The sequence below is a fragment of the Drosophila novamexicana genome, unplaced genomic scaffold, assembly GCF_003285875.2.
Source record: "Drosophila novamexicana strain 15010-1031.04,08,12 unplaced genomic scaffold, DnovRS2.1 tig00002241-arrow-arrow-pilon, whole genome shotgun sequence".
Classification (NCBI taxonomy): domain Eukaryota; kingdom Metazoa; phylum Arthropoda; class Insecta; order Diptera; family Drosophilidae; genus Drosophila; species Drosophila novamexicana.
In genome coordinates, this window is record NW_020824963.1 from 6,167 (window position 1) to 22,652 (window position 16,486).

At 40.2% G+C, this 16,486-nt stretch overlaps 1 protein-coding gene across 1 annotated transcript; it reads right to left on the reverse strand.

The window, feature by feature from the left end:
- Positions 1–13,305: 13,305 nt before the first annotated feature.
- Positions 13,306–14,788, reverse strand: LOC115769055 (AT-rich binding protein). The gene is made up of 2 exons (XM_030713768.1): positions 14,586–14,788; positions 13,306–14,449 (listed from the first exon to the last, which is right to left on the reverse strand). Exons 1-2 carry the CDS (start codon positions 14,763–14,765, stop codon positions 13,490–13,492), a joined length of 1,140 nt encoding a protein of 379 aa, XP_030569628.1. The 5' UTR covers positions 14,766–14,788; the 3' UTR covers positions 13,306–13,489.
- Between the last annotated feature and the right edge of the window lie 1,698 nt (positions 14,789–16,486).

Below are 16,486 nucleotides of genomic sequence, written 5' to 3' on the forward strand. Positions count from 1 at the left end.
CCCATGTCTATATACGAATCTTGGGGTAAGATTTGGACATGCATTTCGACTAAAAAATCGGTGTTCAGATTTGAATGCCAGATTAATCTAGAGGGAAAACCATGAAGAAAAAGCCAAACTTCGTGAAAATCGGATGAGATTTGACCGAGTTATGGGGGTGGTAATTTTTGACCCATGTCTATATACGAATCTTGGGGTAAGATTTGGACATGAATTTCGACCAAAAAATCGATGTTCAGATTTGAATGCCGGATTAATCTAGAGGGAAAACCATAAAGAAATAACCAAACTTCGTGAAAATCGGATGAGATTTGACCGAGTTATGGGGGTGGTAATTTTTGATTCATGTCTATATACGAATCTTGGGGTAAGATTTGGATATGAATTTTGACTAAAAAGTGGGTGTTCAGATTTGAATGCCAGATTAATCTAGAGGGGAAACCATGAAGAAAAAGCCAAACTTCGTGAAAATCGGATGAGATTTGGCCGAGATATGGGGGTGGTACATTTTGACCCATGTCTATATACGAATCTTGGGGTAAGATTTGGACATGCATTTCGACCAAAAAATCGGTGTCGAGATTTGAATGCCAGATTACTCTAGACGGAAAACCATGAAGAAAAAGCCAAACTTCGTGAAAATCGGTAAGATTTGGCCGAGATATGGGGGTGGTACATTTTGACCCATGTCTATATACGAATCTTGGGGTAAGATTTGGACATGCATTTCGACCAAAAAATCGGTGTCGAGATTTGAATTCCAGATTAATCTAGAGGAAAAACCATGAAGAAAAAACCAAACTTCGTGAAAATCGGATGAGATTTGGCCGAGATATGGGGGTGGTACATTTTGACCCATGTCTATATACGAATCTTGGGGTAAGATTTGGACATGCATTTCGACTAAAAAATCGGTGTTCAGATTTGAATGCCAGATTTATCTAGAGGGAAAACCATGAAGAAAAAGCCAAACTTCGTGAAAATCGGATGAGATTTGACCGAGTTATGGGGGTGGTAATTTTTGACCCATGTCTATATACGAATCTTGGGGTAAGATTTGGACATGAATTTCGACCAAAAAATCGATGTTCAGATTTGAATGCCGGATTAATCTAGAGGGAAAACCATAAAGAAATAACCAAACTTCGTGAAAATCGGATGAGATTTGACCGAGTTATGGGGGTGGTAATTTTTGATTCATGTCTATATACGAATCTTGGGGTAAGATTTGGACATGAATTTCGACCAAAAAATCGGTGTCGAGATTTGAATGCCACATTAATCTAGAGGGAAAACCATGAAGAAAAAGCCAAACTTCGTGAAAATCGGATGAGATTTGGCCGAGATATGGGGACGGTACATTTTGACCCATGTCTATATACGAATCTTGGGGTAAGATTTAGACATGCATTTCGACTAAAAAATCGGTGTTCAGATTTGAATGCCAGATTAATCTAGAGGGAAAACCATGAAGAAAAAGCCAAACTTCGTGGAAATCGGATGAGATTTGACCGAGTTATGGGGGTGGTAATTTTTGACCCATGTCTATATACGAATCTTGGGGTAAGATTTGGACATGAATTTCGACCAAAAAATCGATGTTCAGATTTGAATGCCGGATTAATCTAGAGGGAAAACCATGAAGAAAAATCCAAACTTTGTGAAAATCGGATGAGATTTGACCGAATTATGGGGGTGGTAAATTTTGGCCCATGTCTATATACGAATCTTGGGGTAAGATTTGGACATGCATTTCGACTAAAAAATCGGTGTTCAGATTTGAATGCCAGATTAATCTAGAGGGAAAACCATGAAGAAAAAGCCAAACTTCGTGGAAATCGGATGAGATTTGACCGAGTTATGGGGGTGGTAAATTTTGGCCCATGTCTATATACGAATCTTGGGGTAAGATTTGGACATGCATTTCGACTAAAAAATCGGTGTTCAGATTTGAATGCCAGATTAATCTAGAGGGAAAACCATGAAGAAAAAGCCAAACTTCGTGGAAATCGGATGAGATTTGACCGAGTTATGGGGGTGGTAATTTTTGATCCATGTCTATATACGAATGTTGGGGTAAGATTTGGACATGAATTTCGACCAAAAAATCGGTGTCGAGATTTGAATGCCACATTAATCTAGAGGGAAAACCATGAAGAAAAAGCCGAACTTCGTGAAAATCGGATGAGATTTGGCCGAGATATGGGGGTGGTACATTTTGACCCATGTCTATATACGAATCTTGGGGTAAGATTTGGACATGCATTTCGACCCAAAAATCGATGTTCAGATTTGAATGCCGGATTAATCTAGAGGGAAAACCATGAAGAAAAAGCCAAACTTCTTGAAAATCGGATGAGATTTGGCCGAGATATGGGGGTGGTACATTTTGACCCATGTCTATATACGAATTTGGGGTAAGATTTGGACATGCATTTCGACTAAAAAATCGGTGTTCAGATTTGAATGCCAGATTAATCTAAAGGGAAAACCATGAAGAATAAGCCAAACTTCGTGAAAATCGGATGAGATTTGGCCGAAATATGGGGGTGGTACATTTTGACCCATTTCTATATACGAATCTTGGGGTAAGATTTGGACATGAATTTCGACTAAAAAATCGGTGTTCAGATTTGAATGCCAGATTAATCTAGAGGGAAAACCGTGAAGAAAAAGCCAAACTTCTTGAAAATCTGATGAGATTTGGCCGAGATATGGGGGTAGTACATTTTGACCCATGTCTATATACGAATCTTTGGGGTAAGATTTGGACATGCATTTCGACCAAAAAATCGATGTTCAGATTTGAATGCCGGATTAATCTAGAGGGAAAACCATAAAGAAATAACCAAACTTCGTGAAAATCGGATGAGATTTGACCGAGTTATGGGGGTGGTAATTTTTGATTCATGTCTATATACGAATCTTGGGGTAAGATTTGGACATGCATTTCGACCAAAAAATCGATGTTCAGATTTGAATGCCGGATTAATCTAGAGGGAAAACCATGAAGAAAAAGCCAAACTTCTTGAAAATCTGATGAGATTTGGCCGAGATATGGGGGTGGTACATTTTGACCCATGTCTACATACGAATCTTGGGGTAAGATTAGGACATGCATTTCGACTAAGAAATCGTTGTTCAGATTTGAATGCCAGATTAATCTAGAGGGAAAATCATGAAGAAAAAGCCAAACTTCGTGAAAATCGGATGAGATTTGACCGAGTTATGGGGGTGGTAATTTTTGACCCATGTCTATATACGAATCTTGGGGTAAGATTTGGACATGAATTTCGACTAAAAAATCGGTGTTCAGATTTGAATGCCAGATTAATCTAGAGGGAAAACCATGAAGAAAAAACCAAACTTCGTGAAAATCGGATGAGATTTGGCCGAAATATGGGGGTGGTACATTTTGACCCATGTCTATATACGAATCTTGGGGTAAGATTTGGACATGAATTTCGACCAAAAAATCGGTGTCGAGATTTGAATGCCACATTAATCTAGAGGGAAAACCATGAAGAAAAAGCCAAACTTCGTGAAAATCGGATGAGATTTGGCCGAGATATGGGGGTGGTACATTTTGACCCATGTCTATATACGAATCTTGGGGTAAGATTTGGACATGCATTTCGACTAAAAAATCGGTGTTCAGATTTGAATGCCAGATTAATCTAGAGGGAAAACCATGAAGAAAAAGCCAAACTTCGTGGAAATCGGATGAGATTTGACCGAGTTATGGGGGTGGTAATTTTTGATTCATGTCTATATACGAATCTTGGGGTAAGATTTGGACATGAATTTCGACCAAAAAATCGGTGTCTAGATTTGAATGCCACATTAATCTAGAGGGAAAACCATGAAGAAAAAGCCAAACTTCGTGGAAATCGGATGAGATTTGACCGAGTTATGGGGGTGGTAATTTTTGATCCACGTCTGTATATGAATCTTGGGGTAAGATTTGGACATGCATTTCGACCAAAAAATAGGTGTCGAGATTAGAATGCCACATTAATCTAGAGGGAAAACCATGAAGAAAAAGCCAAACTTCGTGGAAATCGGATGAGATTTGACCGAGATATGGGGGTGGTACATTTTGACCCATGTCTATATACGAATCTTGGGATATGATTTGGACATGAAAAAGATGGAAGTTAACTGAAAGCCAAGAAGGAAAAACCCCACTCTGAAGCGAGAAGCGAAGTAGATAAAAGCAAAACCAAACAGAATGACAATAAGCAGACCAGGCTCTACAGCAAGAAGCAGACAGATAAGCAAAGCAAGATTTAAACGGAAATCAAACAAAACAGCGATCGAAGACGACATGCAAAGCGAGATGAAAATTGAGAAGCACAGTGCAAAGCGAACCAATGTGTTAAGCATAGCGCGCTTCGAAGTGAGAAGCGAACAGAGAATCAAAGCTACTAGCAAAGTAGAGCGAGAAGCAACAGAAAATCACATTTAGTCAACGAAGAAGAATGTCGCAATGAAGCGCAGCGCAAAGCCAAAAAAGAAGTGAAAGCGATGAGGAAAGAGTTTAAAATGAAGAGAGAAGCAAAAAAGTGACAAAGAAAACTTAGAAGTAAAGCAAAGGCAATGCAGAAAGCCAAGAGAGAAGCTCTACGAAACTCAATAAAACTTCAATAATACGAGCAATAGGAAGGCATTTGCACTCAGTTATCTTGTGCGAACTTTCAGGCTAAAATGGACTTCAATAAAAACTAGTTTATATATTATGTTAAGTGTGGAACATACGCAACATTCACCGAGTGGAACGCAGCCAAAAGATTACTTAAATTGAAATTTTCCTTATACATTACTAATGTGATTAACAGCCAAACTTGGTAAAGTTGCAAATGACTGCATGCGCTTTGAGGGCAGGGTATAAGGGGCAAACGAAGCCGCCAAACTAAGTGCCAAGAAACAAAATCAAATGAATGTGCCGAACCAGAGAGTGGGAGGGGGTGGGAGTGAGAAAGAGAGAGAGAGAGGCCCAGACAGCGCAGTAGATAAAAAGCCAAGCGAAAGCAAATCAAATAAATTACATTAAAAGAAAAATATGTAATAAAATAAAAATGCCTCGGTCACAAACACATAAACAAACGCATTCTGCGAGGGCGGGAGACAAAGGAGAACAAAGCGAACAAATGGACAAATGGCCCAGACAAAAGGCCAAAAATTACAAACACACACACACACACACACACGCGCGCGCACACGCACACCTACTGCGTTCTTGCTTTGAATTGTTGTTACATTTTTGTCGAATTCAATTCATATTTTCATTGACAGACCCTTTGCTTGAAAGCGATCTGGCAGCACCAAAGAATTTAATATGTGTGTGTTAAGTTGGCTGCGCCTGAAAAACATTCATGAATTAAAGCTGTACAATTTTTGCAATGCAACTGCTTTTAGCTTAATAGAAATAAAACAACACCAGCACCTATTTACATTTCTATATAACGTTTAAGGTATTATGGTTCAAGCTTTACCGAGATCTGGCAGCAACAACAGATTCAATTATGGCGTTATCCTAAATTGTGACGTTTGATTAAAGTTCACATCAATTTATCAACATGTTATACTGTGCACGTTGACCAACACAGGTATCAACACTCAGAAAATCCCCAATCAGCTCATTGAATTTTGTACAATTAAAAGCATTTGACTCTTCTTCTTTATAGACATTAAGTAAATCACAAAACTTTGCCAAAGCTTTGCTAATTATGTATTGTGTGGAAAAAACTAAATATGACATTGAGAAAGCGAGCCACACGGAATTAAATCAGTGCATTAAGCCAAGTAGCAATCAATTAGGCTGGCCATGTTTAATTGCAGTAAGACTGGGCTTTCAATAATTTAATAGTACATTAAGTTGGCTGCGCTTGAAGACACCAGGCCCTGGACAATGTCTGACTGATGTAAAACAGCGCTTTAAGATAAGCACGACTGCAGACAATGTCTAATTGATGCAAAAACTTAATTAGTATATTAAGTTGGCTGCGCTTGAGCACATGAAACCCTGTGTAATGTAAAACTGAGATTTAAAGGAAGCTAATTGCCGCATTAAGTTGGCTGCGCTCAAACACATAAGCCCATAAACACAGTCTTATTGGTTTCGAACTTTTAATGCATTTGCAAACTCATTTCGAGACTTAATACGGCAATCTAAGACCCCGCATAAGCGTGACAACAGCGCAAAAACCATTTGGTAGACCATTTAAGTGTAAATGCAGTGCTGCATAGAATCATTTAAGACGTTGCCAAACAAAATGTTCGCTTCATTCTCTCAAGTCGAGCACAAGAGTTTCGCACATAAATATGCCCATTATGCGTTGTGCCTTAAAGTTTCGATCCTTCGGGCCACAGTTTTTGGCCGTTAGCTGAATATTATTGTTTTCGTCAGGTTTGGCAGCGAGCGTTTGTTTTTAATGGCCCGAAATGTAAAACCCACACCAAAAAATAAATAAAAAATACAGTAACCAATGCAAAACCCATAAAACACTTTTGCCCGAAAAAAATATATATATATCAAAAATAAAAAAAAAAAATAAAGCAATGTGAAAACAGAAAATAAAATAAGCAAGCTGCATTCGAAAAACAAATTCCATAAAACTTTGCCCAATTCATAAAAAGCAAGAAAAAAAAACGAAGAAGCAAAACCAGAAAGCCAAGCAAAACTTTTGTTTCACATGAGGCCCCGTCGCCCTGCCCCACAGAGATGGTTCGTTATTGGATGGCTGGACGGATGAGTCATGCACTCCATGGCCGGGCTGGCGTGTTGCTTTAGCGGAGCATTCATTGTTATTCCCAACGCTTCAATGGGGCTCAATTGAACGGCCATTGCGTGGCGATGCTACAGTCAATAATTCCATACCTGCCACACACTATATGTATACCTGGCCCTACCGCTCCGCGTCGATCTCTCTCCTCAGGCAGCTGCAGCTACCTGGGCGCGCTTATAAGTAGGCTATGAAAAGTGTAGCCGCGTCTCGTTTGTCCTTGAGCCGGCATTTTGGCTAAGTCGCACATAATCCAGAGATGCCCCACGCCCAATTTCTGGTGTGCCCAACACAAACAGAGGCGGCCACATTTACCTGCATGCTACTTAACCTCGCGCACACACACACACTCAGCCCCACCCCTTCCCCCCCACACACAAACATTCATATGACCGCAACGGTTCGCAGCGGCTGACATTACCGGCAAGTAGCTTAAATCCTTTACATTATCCTTAACGTTATCCCACATGTAACTGCTTCTAAGCGTGCCCAAGAACCGTTCATATCCAATGGGAGGGAAAGGGTTGGGGACGCGTCATATTGTTCTGGCTGCTTGAAAAACTAACAACAGCAAAAAACTTAAGAGAAAATTGCCCAAGTGTCGAAGAGCATCAGCTGGAAACTGGGCTGGAAGCCGGCCTAGAGTTCTGCACCGACTACACGATGCGCTGCCCAAATAAATCGAATGTGGGTAAAAACGAGAAAATACGGCTTTCTTGGGCACAACGAAGATTTAATGCCCTTCAGACTTTGCTAATTTGTGAGAAAAGTTGAGTTTAATATAAATATCAACATCTTTCTACCGATTCTTCCTGCAGAAATATAGCTTATAGTAATGTGATCTTGATACGATTTGTATCATAATAAAGGCTGAATTTGGTCTATATTTATTGAAAAAAAAAAAAAGGTTTTCCAACCAGGACCTAATTCTAAGACAATTGTTGCCATGATAGCGATATATGATATAGTGTTCCGATAATAACAAGATTTTTCCTATATGTAAGAAGAAGGGTTAAACTGATAAAAACCACATTTTCAACCGATCGTTCCTATGGCAGCTATATGATATATTGGTCTGATCCAGACGATTCCTTCAACAGAAAGACGGATCCATGCAAAGAATCAAGACGATAGCTTCGAGAGGCCCTGAGACTAGTTCGCACAGAAACAGACATAATTATATCAAGTCGGCTGTTGATGCTGATCTAGAATATATATGCCTTAAGATTCTAAGAGGTCTCCTTCTATGCCTTACACATTTCATAATACGCTCTATTAGTGTATGAAAATATATACGGTTATTCTGTAGAACGATCAATTGTAGATTAAAACTTGACATGTTTAACAAAAATCATGAAAATATATGATAAACTAAGTTTTGAACTAAAACCTAGAGCATGCTTAAACTCGGGTTCACGAACCGGTTCAAGAGTAATTAGTTAATTCGAACTGTGAATCGAACCAGAAATTTTTCTTTGGGTTGGCGGTTGATATAAATCGTATATTAATAACGCATACTAAGCTAGTTCTTATTCGAAGTTCTATGCTAAACACATAAATACAGTAAATAGTATTATTAGCAAAAGCATCTTATAGTCAATCAAACTGGTTGTCAGTCAGAATGTTGGCAACGCCACAAGAAAACCAATATGCAGGGTTGCCAAATCAACGATTCAACCACCTTCCAATACTGGAAACCAAAGAGAGCACATACAACTTTTGGCGCGCATCGGTAGCAAAGAGAAAATTGCCCAACACTGTTTGTAAAACCGTAAAGGTTGCAATTCAAAACAGATTTTGCAGCTGTTGCTAACGGTCAATCTGTATTTAATTTTTGTTTAAATGGCAGCCACGATTTTGTCAACAGCAATAAAGTGAATAGTAAATAATTATGTTGCAATGTAATATGGCTGTCAAAAGGCCTGACTATCAGGCATTGACAACTGTTGCCCGGTTGCCCAATCTCGAGTTAATTGAATATAAAGCACTTTGTTAAGGCAACGCCCATGGGAGACGACCCGTCGACCTCGTTGCAGTACGGCTCGAGTTTCGACAATGTAATTAATTGTGCATTTCAAGCTTTGTATCCGGCTGTAGTTGTTGCATGTATCTGTAAAATGTCTCTGGCCACATTTACAGCTAGATACGGAGCCAATTATAATTAATGTAAACCAAAAGTTAGGTTAGGTCAGCTTAAGTTAGGTTAGTTTGAGACGTTTGCCAAACTCTGCACACATAAATCTTACAGATTAAGTTTTGCAAATTAAAAGCATTCAACGACCTGGCACTATAATTTCATACTTAATGAAAACATAGAATTTCACAAGCGCCGGTTGCTAATTTCAGTTTCTATTTGTTGCCACAAATGTTGCCCACTTCTGTGGACCAATTCATTACAGTCGGCTATCAACAAGCGCTCTAATTAGTAGCCCAAGTTATCACAAACGTTTACGGGTTTCATCAGTCAGAGAGCTGTAAGCTCCACAAATGCTGCAACTGCCACTGCAACTGCAACTGCAACTGCAACAGCAATTGCAAGTGCAACGGCAATTGCAAGTGCAATAGCAGTAAATAGAAACAAAGCAAAAGTCAACTAGCACCAACTGCGCATTTTTCCAGGCAAAGGCTGTGCTCTACGCGCAGTTACCCTGTTAAACTGATCGATAACTGGCTTATGCGTATGTAGCTGCAGTGTTATCGATAAATTAGTTATATATAAAGATCAGTTAATAGATTAATAACTAGCTATAACAAAAGGTTCTTGAATATATATGCCTCATGACTCGGTAAAGCTGTTCGATAACTCGCGTAGTTTCCCTGTCGATCGATAACTGACTAATGCGTATATAGCTGCAGTGTTATCGATCAATTAGTTATATATATAGAGATCAGTTAATAGATTAATAAATAACTATAACAAAAGGTCCTTGAATATATATGCCTCAGAACTCGGTAAAACTGGTCGATAGCTCGTTACCGCTTATAGCTGTAATGTTATCGATAAGCATCGTTTCGATACACATGTATATTTCAAGCCAGCTGCTAAACTGCTTAGCCGATTATCTGCGCTCCATAAATGAAATGTTTTGTAACAACGTTAAAAATGCTCTTTAAAAAAGTTTTAAAATGGGTTTAATATTCTGAAACGGGTTATCGATAAACCGGATAAGCAGTTTAAACTCCTAGCCAATATACCCACATTTGCACTGCGCGGCAAAAAAAATGCTGATTTAAAACAGGCAAATGAAAAACATGCGGTTACCGTAACAAGAAGAATTTCAATTTGATTTTCTGGGGTTTTCTTTTAACCCAGCTCACACACACACACACACGCACACATACGCACTCAGATTGCTGCGCTTTAAATTGAAGCTGTCGTTGGAAGACTTGTTTTACAGCTACTTCCATTTGCAGTGCTTCGATTCAGCTCAAGCCTGATTCAACACTATACACGTCTCGCTCTTTCGCTTGCTGGCCTGCTTTAACAATATTTTTGGCGGCGAATGCAACAAAAGCGACCGCGTCTGCAGCGGGCAGCGGAGCGGAAGCTGCTCAGTAGAGATGTGCGCGGGCCGTGAGTTTTGTGCGTGCCTCTAAGGCACGAAAAACAACTCGAATACTCAGAAAGTCATGATGTAGCTCGACAAATACTGGCCTCATATAATAAGCAATATCTAAAAAACACACCAAACCACAACTGCCAATGCAAACCGAATCGAAAGAAACGCCTAATTTGTTAAATAAATATGCATGTCTACACAATAATTCCATTAAGCTGATTTGTCATAAGAAAGTGTAGCACAATTTTCTGGGCTCTTGGCATTTTTTTCGTGCTCGTGCTGGGCCGCGATGCAATTGTCAGGCCCGCGCCCATCTCTACGGCATAGAGAGTGCATTTGAATGCCGTTAAATAAATAATGCTATCAGTAGTTGGCGCCTTTGACGGCAATGCAAACAATGCAATTTCGACAGTTTAACTGTTAACACTCTGCCGCCACACCAAACTCTCTAACTGTACACTTGTCCGCTGCGCACAATGGGGCATATGGGCCGCATGGCAGACATAAATTAAAGACTTCAATTTCGCGACCTGCTGAGTCAGAAGAGCAAAACGAACGACGATGCGACACGAAAACAGTTAAGTCAACGGTATTGAGTCTCAAGGGAGAAGCACAGAAGAGTATGATAAGACTCAAAGGACGTTCGCTTGTTGCACAACAATCGAATGAATGCATTTGCAAAGATAAATATATAATTAACAATCTATTTAAAATAATAATGCTTTCTGTATGACTCACCACTTTAAATATGCCAATAAACAAGCGGCCGCCACTTTTCACTTTCACACACAAAACACAACTGAATTTCGCCGGCAACTCTTTTCGTATTCTCTTTAGTGCAACAACAAAAACGTAATGTGCATAAGCAGCAAGACAACGGCATAATTACAGTTATGTCGCCGAGGCGCCGTTGCGCACGTAGGCAAAACGAAAACAAACGGCGCAAGTAAGCAAATGCAAGACAAAGCCAGCAAGATCATGCGTTTGATCGGCAGAACTTCATTTTGCATCTCTTTTGCGCTGCTTGCTGTGTTTTTGGCATGCAGTTCAAGTGTGCGTGTGTGTGTGTGTGTAAAACTGCTTGCATCCACTTTAGTAAGACAGAGCCAAGGCTTGCGAACAAATTGAGCGTGTGTGCGTGTATGTGTGTAGTGGGTGGGTGCACATGCTTACGTTTGTAGGTATGTGTGTGTGTACATATGTACATGAAGCGTCAGACATCAACACAAAAAACCTTTCAAAAATCTAGTGCGTAGCATTCGTTTGGCGCACACATTTCAATTTCCGCTTCATTTACGATTTTCTCTTTGCTGCCTCCGCGTCCCTTTCGCTGTGCTTTCAATTGTATATATATATGTATATATATTTCTTTCCTCCATTCAAGCGCACAGCAGCAGCAATATCAATACCAATGCACAAATATACAAATCAACACATACACACAGACACAGACACACGGACACGGACACGCGCTCTCATGTGCTGTTCGGGCTGTTCATTAAAAATGAAGAGGATTCAGGTTTCGGCTCTCGCAGCAATCAGCTTCTGCTGTGCTGAACGGAATGCAACTATGTATGTATGTATGTATGTAAATGCCGGACATGAAAATTGAAGAACTCTTCAATAAGGTTGTTGCCTAAAGTCATTATTAAAGTAATGCAATAGCATTTATGGGTTGGTATCCAATAATAATTATCGATATTAGGCAAATGGAGAAAGATATCGATCAAAATGATTTACTTGTTAACCGTATGATACACAAGGATATATGTAGGTCCCTTGCACTTCTATCCTCCGAGCTCGTGGGGTTCACGTAAACTGCATCGACTCCTGATCAAGAATATATATACTGCCTGCATGAAATAAAACATTATACATTATAAATTATTATAGGGTTCAACCCCATTTTAAATGGGTTTGCAATTTTATTTTCTTTTAGCCGTTATGTGAATGTAAACCGTTACGCTTCAAATGAAACATGAAAATCGATAAGCCAAGTGGTTTGTGTACGTACTTACTAATTATGGCAACTGTGACACGAGCCCGGCGAATTGGCAGCGCAACGAAATTGCGTACTAAATGTGTGCAGCAGCGCCAGCAAGCACACGAACCTGCTTAACAGCTAAGACGCAAACCAACCCGTATTTTAGCACGACGAAATGAGCGTATAAATCCTGTTGCGCAAACGGGGACATTTCGCTGTGCCAGTATAAGAGCGAGCGAGAGCAATAAAGAGAGCGAGTGCACATTTGGCGGAACAATCATTAAGGTATGCATGTATTTGTTGTTGTTGTTGAGGTTGTTTGTTTGTTTGTTTTTGCTTTTGTCGGATTGATCGCATTGTTGCTGGGATTTGACATATTTATGTTAAAATGTAACTGTTGCTAACAACTGACTTAACGGTCTTGGTAACTGTTATCTATACTTTTTTGTTTTTTGTTTCTTGAACTTCTCTTTCAGCTTACAAAATACACATGTCTGACTTAAATTAACGGTAACTTTCTGCCCGAAAAATGCTTAACGACTACATAAAAATCTGCATTTACAGCTAGAACATAACATATACATACATATGTAAACATGCACAGACATGTCTCTGCATGTGTGTGTGTGTGTGTGTGTGTGTGTGTGTGCTTGTGTTCATGCACAGTCGAAAATCGGCTTAAGTACACCAATTTGCTATGCCCATCGGAAGGTTAACATAACCTCACTTAAACATGTACGCTGCTTAACACTAAAATGGTGTGTTAGGAGGAGAAGGAGGATGATGGGGAGGGGGGAGGGGGGGGGGCATACTATAAATACATACAATATATATATTTAAATATATCTATATACGTATTTAGCATAAACTTAAATCGAATATTTATAGTTTAAAAAAAAAATAATAATAATAATAAAAGAAATGTTAACAACAAATTAAAACAAAATTGCTGAAACACGTGCAAGGACTTAAACAACAAAAAGGGTATCAATATATACACATGTATATATATGTATAGAAAATGGCTTAAGGTGGATTGGGATTAGGTTTCAGTTTGGGTTTGGGCTTACAACGAAAACGCTTGCACTTGGTCCTGGGCTGCGCTGGGAGGAGCTGGGCTGCGCTGGGAGGAGCTGGGCTGAATCCTGGCGGCGCCGCCTTTAGAAGCGCTGCGGCAGTAGCTCGCTCTTGATGCCCCGCAGCGAGTGCTTCTTCTTGCGGTGCGTGGACAGATTGCAGGACTGCTTGAAGGAGGCGCTGCACATATCACAGTTGAAACGCCGCTCCTTGCTGTGCACCACCCGATGCAGCTCCATGCGCGATTTGTATTTAAATTTCAGTCCACAGGCGCCATAATCGCAGATATACCAGCGCTCGCCATCGTCCGAGGAGACGGCGCTGCTGGCGCTGGCCGTTGTGCTGTTCGACTCCTTTGCCACCAGCTCCGCCTGGCCAGCGGCAACGCCGAGCAGCGGCATGCCCAGCGTGCCGCATGCCTGCTGCATAACCGTTGCAGTGGCCCCGTTGCCGCCAGCTCCGACTGGGCCGGCCAGTGCTGGATGCGGCGGCGTTGTGCTGACCCCGCCAGCGCCAGGCGTTGTCACAAAACAGGGCGTTGGCGGCGGCGGTGGCGGCGGCCCCGGCACCACCTGCGACAAATGATAGATGGTTGTGTTTGCTGTTACCGTTCCCGCGGCGGCGCCGGCGCCGGCAGCGGCAGCAGCAGCAGCAGCAGCTGCCACCTGCATATCGGACGTCAGCGTCAGGCTGGTGGGCTCCACTTTGATGTCAATGCCGCTGCCGCTATTGTTGCTGCGTGCGCTGCTCTCGGCAGCGGCTGTCACCGCCTGCAGCTCGGCGGAGTCGCGCTGCTGCTGCTGCTGTAGCTGCTGCTGCTGCTGCTGCTGCTGTTGCTGTTGTTGCTGTTGTTGCTGCTGTTGCTGCTGCTGCTGCTGCGCCTCGTGCAGCTCGACAGCGGCGGCGACCTCGCGCTGCTCCTCCTCGCTGTACTTGGCACAATGGTAGAGGGCCAGCGGCACGGGCAATGCCGCCTGGTTCGCTGGGGCCGCCGCAGCGTCCACGTCCGGCAGGCAATAGCTGGAGTTGCGGCCGTGCTCCTGCTGCACAAAAGCAAACAAACAAACAAACATGAATACAACATTTTGGGCGCCAAAAGCAATACGGGTGGTATGCGTTTGGATTTGGTGGCGAGGTCTGTTGTTTGTGAGGTACAGGTGTGCTGGCTGTGGCGCTTACCTTGGCCAGGCCGTGCAGGAAATTGTGCTCATCTTGTATGTGCTTCCAGAATGCGTCCTGCGTTTGCAGCTCCTCCTGGCATGTATGACAGACAATCCAGAAACTGTCGCCGGATAGACAAAACTCACCCAGTTTCGTATAGATTTTATTATTCTTGCTGAGAATGCGCGGAAAACCCATTGTGTTGACGTTGTACGGCGACGCCTCGGGGCCGTCGGTTGCTGCGCTTTATTATTATTTATACGAATGTTTTGTTGGCTGGCCGCAGAACAGGGTTGCATTTAACAAGCTGTGCATTCAATTGCGATATATCGATAGTCGGCCAGCCGTTGTGCAACACTGACGCTTGAGCGCGCGCACGGCCGCACAGCGTTGCCACCTTTCAGCAACTGGCAAAGTGCGCAAAAAAAGAAAACATTTGAAAGCATTTTAGCATTTCTTTTGCCATTTATTTTACTTAATTTTGCTGCATTCTCATTTAGTTTCGTTATTTTGTAAATTTTATTTTCTGTTGGCCTTGAAATAAAATTAATAAACAAGAAAAAAAATATTGATTTATAAATACTTTGACGGCTTCAACTAACAATAAATATATATATATATATATATATGTGTATATATATATGTATATGTATGTTGTTTAGGGTGTGTGTGTGTGTGTGTGTGTGTGTGTGTGTGTGTAGATACTAAACAGTAGAAATTGAAACGAAAGTATAAATTTCTTAAATATTCTCATTTTCCCCCAGCTAATTTAATAACAGCACAAAAAAAAAGATATATATATATATATATATATATATGTGTGTGTGTGTGTGTGTGTGTGTGTGTGTATGTCTAGCATATAATTAGAATAAACAAAATTTGTAATACAAATAAATATGTTTAGCGTTTAGCTTGTTCTTTGCCAAATAATCCATAAAACGGATATTATTTATATAACTTATTACACATAATCCATGTAGAAATAGATGCATAATACATGATTCTATACATACATTGTATAACATAAGCATTTCTTTTTTTTTTTTTTGTATGTTTTCAACATATATATTAAACGTTCTTTTTAAATGTTTTTCTTTTACGTTTTCTATTCTTTTTTTTGTTTTTTTGTTTTTTTTTTTTTTAGAATAATTATTAAGATTTGGAAATTGTTCATTTACAAAGTACATAAGTAGTTGGTTTCTTATATGGAACATGTTTTAACATGGCTTGTGGCAAGTTCTGAAACGGAAGCCCGACACAAACCGAATGAATTTCATTATAGTACAATTGAATTTTTGTTTGTTTTGAGTAGTTTTGCAAGAAATTGTATTTCTTGCCTAGAATTACAAGTTAATGACTTTTTATATAACTTATTTATATGCATGCAGAGTTCAATGCACATGAAAATGAAATTAATTTATAACTATGCAGTCGGTTTTCACGCCAGCGAACGAGCTGTAAATCTTATTGTTTTTAATTCGAACAAAAAATAAAAAAAAAAAAACAAGCGAACTTTTCAATTTCTTGTGCTTGTGTGTGTGACCTTGAAAAATGTTTAAGTTATTAATTCAGTTTTGTTTTGTTTTGTTTCAGTTGTTGTTGGCTTTTTTAATGTAATCAGTTCTTTGAATTCTCAGTTTTGAAAAACAACAAAAATTTGCATTCAAACAAGAAAACGGCTTTAGTTTTAGCGAAAATGTACGATAGTTTCTTTTAGTCCAGTTGGTGCTGTCTGTGTTATCGATATACGTTCGCTACGTGTAACTATCGATAACCAATTACTTTGCGGCATATGATGCCCCGATAATTAGTTAACCTACTTACAAGCTAAACAAGAACACGATCCAAAAAAAAAAAAAAAAAAACAGTTATTTAAATTTAAAAAAAAAAAAAAATTAATTGTGTTGTGATATTATCAG

Coding starts and splice junctions, on each gene's coding strand:
- LOC115769055 (XM_030713768.1), bottom strand. CDS start 14,765: ATGGGTTTTCCGCGCATTCTCAGCAAGAATAATAAAATCTATACGAAA. Junction 14,450..14,585: donor TCCTGCACGGCCTGGCCAAG/GTAAGCGCCACA, acceptor GCTTTTGTGCAG/CAGGAGCACGGCCGCAACTC.